The 8,139-nt window shown below is 36.3% G+C and overlaps 2 protein-coding genes across 2 annotated transcripts; both read right to left on the bottom strand.

The window, feature by feature from the left end:
- Positions 1–2,481: 2,481 nt before the first annotated feature.
- On the bottom strand, positions 2,482–4,932 carry LOC128924037 (glutamate dehydrogenase, mitochondrial-like). Its single transcript, XM_054235886.1, has 5 exons — positions 4,618–4,932; positions 3,666–3,953; positions 3,300–3,604; positions 2,847–3,233; positions 2,482–2,775 (listed from the first exon to the last, which is right to left on the bottom strand). The coding sequence occupies exons 2-5, from the start codon at positions 3,937–3,939 to the stop codon at positions 2,551–2,553; spliced, it is 1,191 nt and encodes a 396-aa protein (XP_054091861.1). The 5' UTR covers positions 3,940–3,953; positions 4,618–4,932; the 3' UTR covers positions 2,482–2,550.
- A 350-nt stretch (positions 4,933–5,282) lies between these two features.
- LOC128924038 (glutamate dehydrogenase, mitochondrial-like) lies at positions 5,283–8,000 on the bottom strand. Its single transcript, XM_054235887.1, has 5 exons — positions 7,803–8,000; positions 6,851–7,138; positions 6,485–6,789; positions 6,032–6,418; positions 5,283–5,960 (listed from the first exon to the last, which is right to left on the bottom strand). Exons 2-5 carry the CDS (start codon positions 7,122–7,124, stop codon positions 5,736–5,738), a joined length of 1,191 nt encoding a protein of 396 aa, XP_054091862.1. The 5' UTR covers positions 7,125–7,138; positions 7,803–8,000; the 3' UTR covers positions 5,283–5,735.
- Between the last annotated feature and the right edge of the window lie 139 nt (positions 8,001–8,139).

The following is an 8,139-nucleotide window of genomic DNA, read 5'->3' as shown; positions in this document are numbered from 1 at the left end:
GATTGATTTATTATTTTTTGCATAATACTCCATTAAGTCCTAAGTATATGAAGAAAATTAAAAAAATATTATCATGGAGATATTTATTTTCAATACGCCACATACCTTTGGATCAATGCCATTCTCATTTACTAGAGACACGTCAAATTCTTGAACACCGATCAGTTTGGCACCGGCTTCCACTACAAAAACGGATGCATGGGAACCGACATTGCCAAACCCTTGTACGATCACGGTTTTATCTTTCCAACCAGTCTTCCAGCCTAATAAATCCATCCAATCTTTATCCATAATAAAACATTCAGCCGCCTTAAATAGACCACGTCCCGTGGCGGCGGTGCGACCATTTATACCGCCTATTTCTACTGGCTTACCAGTCGTGATGGCCAATGCATCTACATCGTTATAGCCTAGAAGAACAATTTATTTGTCTATCAAGACGTTTTCTAATATTTCATAAAAAAAAATTACCAAAAGTTTTAATATATTGATCCACCAACCAACTCATCTCGCGTTGGCTGGTATTCACATCTGGTGCCGGTACATCTATACCCGGACCTATCATATTGCGACGTAATAGCTCCATTGTATAGCGACGCGTAATTGTTTGCAATTCTTGTGCAGTATACTTCTTCGGGTCGATACGTATGCCACCCTTGGAACCACCAAACGGTACATTCACGCAAGCCGTCTTAAACGCCATCAGATAAGCCAAAGCGCGTATCTCATCGGCGTCGACGTCCATGGCAAAACGTATGCCTACAAAAGAGGAACGGATATTATCAGTCAGTTATATATATCATGCTAGACATCAGCAGTTGAAGCATTGAAAAGGAAGAACATTTTCTTGAAACACACAACTACATGCATATATTCTAGAAAATTCGTTGAGAAATTTTTTGAATATACCAGCTTTTCTAGAAAAATAATAGCCAATAATATAATTGAACCCACCGCCTTTGAGTGGTAATCTGTGTCTAGTGTGGTGTGCGCGATAGCCGGTGATTAGCTCGTAATTGCCATCACTTCTTATTATAGGGAAGGTAACTTCCAATAGATTTGTAGTGCAGCCCATCAATTTAAGCATGGCGGAAACACGTTGTTCACGCTGTTCCTTCTTCATGTAAGGATACTTTTCCAGCTCCTTTATCATCATCGGCTCCATTAGCTGAGCGGCCGAGTGATAATAATACTCAACCATGTGTGCAAATGGTGGGTCTTTGTCTTTATTGATTTTTTCCAAATGCTTGGGCATCACGTGCTTTTCACGCGTAGCTCCAAGTCCGGTCCAGTTTAAAACTGTCTTCGATAGTGAAGATCGTAAAAGTTTACCATTTAAAAGGAAGGACATATTGCCTTGCGATAATGCAATCCCAGTTATGATTTTTTTTGTGTGTTTTTGTAAGAAATTTTTTGCACTCACTTTTTCGGCAATTATTTTGGTATCCGCTGATTTTGTTGTATATTGTATATATACAATTGTATTACGAATATATAAATATTCCACAATATTCAGTAAGAAAATATTTTTTGTTTATTTATTATTTGCGTCAGGTTTTTTTTTGTAATTATTTTCTTCGAGAACAAATTCAAATCGCTCCGTTCAACACAACTGTTCTTATGAAAATCTCAATATCAACTGAACTGAGAAAAATAAATTTGACAATATTGACTGTTTATGTTTTGAAGTTTTGATTTTTTCTGTTGAAAATATGTTAATGTTAATGTTTTTTTAATGTTAATTATTTTATTCTGGCAAAAATTTTGGATTTTGGGGATCGTAAAAAATGACGAATAATGCATAATAACCCCTACCCACTTACTACGCTATTTTTGGTGCATTTGGTGGATGGATTTTTGGTACCATTCACCACTTTTTTGGTGCATTTTGGTGCATTTTGGTGCATTTGATGCATTGGCGCGTGGTGAAAAACCGATTTTTTCACGGCGCGCAAATGGGGTTATACAGGTCGTATGAGTACCATATTACCAAAAACAGAAAAACAGATATAAGGGTACCAAAAACAGAGGTAAGTGGGTAGGGGTTTTGTTTTTTAATTGTAAAACTGTTGCTGTCAAGAAGCCATTTTGTTTGTGTTTGTGTAAAGAAATATTTATTTAAAAATTGAAGAAAAATATACAAAAGGATATTACACTTTCGATCTTATAAATATATAAATGTAAAATGTGTAAAAATAAACAATCGCCTAGCGACTTCAGACGCATTCTGCAATTATTGCTGAGAAATGCCCTCCAATTCTAATGCTCGGAAAATCTTCGAAATCGAGTAAATAAAGGCGGCGGTGCGTAAATCATTGCAGTGGTGAATGCCACCAAAATTGGCGTAGTAAGTGGGTAGGGGTTTTTTTTTTTAATTGTTAAACTGTTGCTGTCAAGAAGCCATTCTGTTTGTGTTTTTGTAAAGAAATATTTATTTAAAAATTTAAGAAAAATATACAAAAGGATATAACACTTTGGATCTTATAAATATATAAATGTAAAATTTGTAAAAATAAATAATCGCCAAGCGACTTCAGACGCATTCTGTAATTATTGTTGAGAAATGCCCTCCATTTCTAAGGCTCGGAAAATCTTAGAAATCGAGTAAATAAAGGCAGCGGTGCGTAAATCATTGCAGAGACCGAATTCATTGGCCACAATCTTAATGCCTGCCCCCGCAGTTTCCATAATTGTTTGTAGTCCTGCGTCTACAATATCCGCCTCCTTCGTACAGTCTCTTATGAGCTTAAACTTTTTGTTTGGCTTGAACTTATCCTAAATAAATAAATTAAAAAAATTCATATTAACAAATTAACTTATTTGCACGGTGGTCAAAGTTCACTTACCTCGCACTCATTCATGGAGTTAAAGATCTCGTTGATTATGGCTTTCTCGCGTTTAACATTCATTTTGCCATAAGATACATGATTGATATTCTTTAAGTACTCAAAGTAGGATACCGTTACACCGCCAGCATTGCAAAACAAATCCGGTATAATGAGTACATTCTTTTTACGTAATATTTCATCGGCAGCTGGCGTCGAAGGACCATTAGCGCCTTCTAAAATCATCTTGGCTTGTACACTGTTAGCATTTTCGACAGTGAGAACCTTTTGCGTAGAGCAAGGCATTAGTATATCGCATTTTTCACCCAACAAACTGCCCTCTTTTTCGGTGGCTTTGGTATAGCCCTTGATTGATTTATTATTTTTTGCATAATACTCCATTAAGTCCTAAGTATATGAAGAAAATTAAAAAAATATTATCATGGAGATATTTATTTTCAATACGCCACATACCTTTGGATCAATGCCATTCTCATTTACTAGAGACACGTCAAATTCTTGAACACCGATCAGTTTGGCACCGGCTTCCACTACAAAAACGGATGCATGGGAACCGACATTGCCAAACCCTTGTACGATCACGGTTTTATCTTTCCAACCAGTCTTCCAGCCTAATAAATCCATCCAATCTTTATCCATAATAAAACATTCAGCCGCCTTAAATAGACCACGTCCCGTGGCGGCGGTGCGACCATTTATACCGCCTATTTCTACTGGCTTACCAGTCGTGATGGCCAATGCATCTACATCGTTATAGCCTAGAAGAACAATTTATTTGTCTATCAAGACGTTTTCTAATATTTCATAAAAAAAAATTACCAAAAGTTTTAATATATTGATCCACCAACCAACTCATCTCGCGTTGGCTGGTATTCACATCTGGTGCCGGTACATCTATACCCGGACCTATCATATTGCGACGTAATAGCTCCATTGTATAGCGACGCGTAATTGTTTGCAATTCTTGTGCAGTATACTTCTTCGGGTCGATACGTATGCCACCCTTGGAACCACCAAACGGTACATTCACGCAAGCCGTCTTAAACGCCATCAGATAAGCCAAAGCGCGTATCTCATCGGCGTCGACGTCCATGGCAAAACGTATGCCTACAAAAGAGGAACGGATATTATCAGTCAGTTATATATATCATGCTAGACATCAGCAGTTGAAGCATTGAAAAGGAAGAACATTTTCTTGAAACACACAACTACATGCATATATTCTAGAAAATTCGTTGAGAAATTTTTTGAATATACCAGCTTTTCTAGAAAAATAATAGCCAATAATATAATTGAACCCACCGCCTTTGAGTGGTAATCTGTGTCTAGTGTGGTGTGCGCGATAGCCGGTGATTAGCTCGTAATTGCCATCACTTCTTATTATAGGGAAGGTAACTTCCAATAGATTTGTAGTGCAGCCCATCAATTTAAGCATGGCGGAAACACGTTGTTCACGCTGTTCCTTCTTCATGTAAGGATACTTTTCCAGCTCCTTTATCATCATCGGCTCCATTAGCTGAGCGGCCGAGTGATAATAATACTCAACCATGTGTGCAAATGGTGGGTCTTTGTCTTTATTGATTTTTTCCAAATGCTTGGGCATCACGTGCTTTTCACGCGTAGCTCCAAGTCCGGTCCAGTTTAAAACTGTCTTCGATAGTGAAGATCGTAAAAGTTTACCATTTAAAAGGAAGGACATATTGCCTTGCGATAATGCAATCCCAGTTATGATTTTTTTTGTGTGTTTTTGTAAGAAATTTTTTGCACTCACTTTTTCGGCAATTATTTTGGTATCCGCTGATTTTGTTGTATATTGTATATATACAATTGTATTACGAATATATAAATATTCCACAATATTCAGTAAGAAAATATTTTTTGTTTATTTATTATTTGCGTCAGGTTTTTTTTTTGTAATTATTTTCTTCGAGAACAAATTCAAATCGCTCCGTTCAACACAACTGTTCTTATGAAAATCTCAATATCAACTGAACTGAGAAAAATAAATTTGACAATATTGACTGTTTATGTTTTGAAGTTTTGATTTTTTCTGTTGAAAATATGTTAATGTTAATGTTTTTTTAATGTTAATTATTTTATTCTGGCAAAAATTTTGGATTTTGGGGATCGTAAAAAATGACGAATAATGCATAATAACCCCTACCCACTTACTACGCTATTTTTGGTGCATTTTGTGGATGGATTTTTGGTACCATTCACCACTTTTTTGGTGCATTTTGGTGCATTTGATGCATTGACGCGTGGTGAAAACCCGATTTTTTCACGGCGCGCAAATGGGGTTATACAGGTCGTATGAGTACCATATTACCAAAAACAGAAAAACAGATATAAGGGTACCAAAAACAGAGGTAAGTGGGTAGGGGTTTTGTTTTTTAATTGTAAAACTGTTGCTGTCAAGAAGCCATTTTGTTTGTGTTTGTGTAAAGAAATATTTATTTAAAAATTGAAGAAAAATATACAAAAGGATATTACACTTTCGATCTTATAAATATATAAATGTAAAATGTGTAAAAATAAACAATCGCCTAGCGACTTCAGACGCATTCTGCAATTATTGCTGAGAAATGCCCTCCAATTCTAATGCTCGGAAAATCTTCGAAATCGAGTAAATAAAGGCGGCGGTGCGTAAATCATTGCAGTGGTGAATGCCACCAAAATTGGCGTAGTAAGTGGGTAGGGGTTTTTTTTTTTAATTGTTAAACTGTTGCTGTCAAGAAGCCATTCTGTTTGTGTTTTTGTAAAGAAATATTTATTTAAAAATTTAAGAAAAATATACAAAAGGATATAACACTTTGGATCTTATAAATATATAAATGTAAAATTTGTAAAAATAAATAATCGCCAAGCGACTTCAGACGCATTCTGTAATTATTGTTGAGAAATGCCCTCCATTTCTAAGGCTCGGAAAATCTTAGAAATCGAGTAAATAAAGGCAGCGGTGCGTAAATCATTGCAGAGACCGAATTCATTGGCCACAATCTTAATGCCTGCCCCCGCAGTTTCCATAACTGTTTGTAGTCCTGCGTCTACAATATCCGCCTCCTTCGTACAGTCTCTTATGAGCTTTAACTTTTTGTTTGGCTTGAACTTATCCTAAATAAATAAATTAAAAAAATTCATATTAACAAATTAACTTATTTGCACGGTGGTCAAAGTTCACTTACCTCGCACTCATTCATGGAGTTAAAGATCTCGTTGATTATGGCTTTCTCGCGTTTAACATTCATTTTGCCATAAGATACATGATTGATATTCTTTAAGTACTCAAAGTAGGATACCGTTACACCGCCAGCATTGCAAAACAAATCCGGTATAATGAGTACATTCTTTTTACGTAATATTTCATCGGCAGCTGGCGTCGAAGGACCATTAGCGCCTTCTAAAATCATCTTGGCTTGTACACTGTTAGCATTTTCGACAGTGAGAACCTTTTGCGTAGAGCAAGGCATTAGTATATCGCATTTTTCACCCAACAAACTGCCCTCTTTTTCGGTGGCTTTGGTATAGCCCTTGATTGATTTATTATTTTTTGCATAATACTCCATTAAGTCCTAAGTATATGAAGAAAATTAAAAAAATATTATCATGGAGATATTTATTTTCAATACGCCACATACCTTTGGATCAATGCCATTCTCATTTACTAGAGACACGTCAAATTCTTGAACACCGATCAGTTTGGCACCGGCTTCCACTACAAAAACGGATGCATGGGAACCGACATTGCCAAACCCTTGTACGATCACGGTTTTATCTTTCCAACCAGTCTTCCAGCCTAATAAATCCATCCAATCTTTATCCATAATAAAACATTCAGCCGCCTTAAATAGACCACGTCCCGTGGCGGCGGTGCGACCATTTATACCGCCTATTTCTACTGGCTTACCAGTCGTGATGGCCAATGCATCTACATCGTTATAGCCTAGAAGAACAATTTATTTGTCTATCAAGACGTTTTCTAATATTTCATAAAAAAAAATTACCAAAAGTTTTAATATATTGATCCACCAACCAACTCATCTCGCGTTGGCTGGTATTCACATCTGGTGCCGGTACATCTATACCCGGACCTATCATATTGCGACGTAATAGCTCCATTGTATAGCGACGCGTAATTGTTTGCAATTCTTGTGCAGTATACTTCTTCGGGTCGATACGTATGCCACCCTTGGAACCACCAAACGGTACATTCACGCAAGCCGTCTTAAACGCCATCAGATAAGCCAAAGCGCGTATCTCATCGGCGTCGACGTCCATGGCAAAACGTATGCCTACAAAAGAGGAACGGATATTATCAGTCAGTTATATATATCATGCTAGACATCAGCAGTTGAAGCATTGAAAAGGAAGAACATTTTCTTGAAACACACAACTACATGCATATATTCTAGAAAATTCGTTGAGAAATTTTTTGAATATACCAGCTTTTCTAGAAAAATAATAGCCAATAATATAATTGAACCCACCGCCTTTGAGTGGTAATCTGTGTCTAGTGTGGTGTGCGCGATAGCCGGTGATTAGCTCGTAATTGCCATCACTTCTTATTATAGGGAAGGTAACTTCCAATAGATTTGTAGTGCAGCCCATCAATTTAAGCATGGCGGAAACACGTTGTTCACGCTGTTCCTTCTTCATGTAAGGATACTTTTCCAGCTCCTTTATCATCATCGGCTCCATTAGCTGAGCGGCCGAGTGATAATAATACTCAACCATGTGTGCAAATGGTGGGTCTTTGTCTTTATTGATTTTTTCCAAATGCTTGGGCATCACGTGCTTTTCACGCGTAGCTCCAAGTCCGGTCCAGTTTAAAACTGTCTTCGATAGTGAAGATCGTAAAAGTTTACCATTTAAAAGGAAGGACATATTGCCTTGCGATAATGCAATCCCAGTTATGATTTTTTTTGTGTGTTTTTGTAAGAAATTTTTTGCACTCACTTTTTCGGCAATTATTTTGGTATCCGCTGATTTTGTTGTATATTGTATATATACAATTGTATTACGAATATATAAATATTCCACAATATTCAGTAAGAAAATATTTTTTGTTTATTTATTATTTGCGTCAGGTTTTTTTTGTAATTATTTTCTTCGAGAACAAATTCAAATCGCTCCGTTCAACACAACTGTTCTTATGAAAATCTCAATATCAACTGAACTGAGAAAAATAAATTTGACAATATTGACTGTTTATGTTTTGAAGTTTTGATTTTTTCTGTTGAAAATATGTTAATGTTAATGTTTTTTTAATGTTAATTATTTTATTCTGGCAAAA

The sequence above is a fragment of the Zeugodacus cucurbitae genome, unplaced genomic scaffold, assembly GCF_028554725.1.
Source record: "Zeugodacus cucurbitae isolate PBARC_wt_2022May unplaced genomic scaffold, idZeuCucr1.2 ctg00000223.1, whole genome shotgun sequence".
Taxonomy (NCBI): Eukaryota; Metazoa; Arthropoda; class Insecta; order Diptera; family Tephritidae; genus Zeugodacus; species Zeugodacus cucurbitae.
This window is presented reverse-complemented; position numbering and strand designations above follow the sequence as displayed.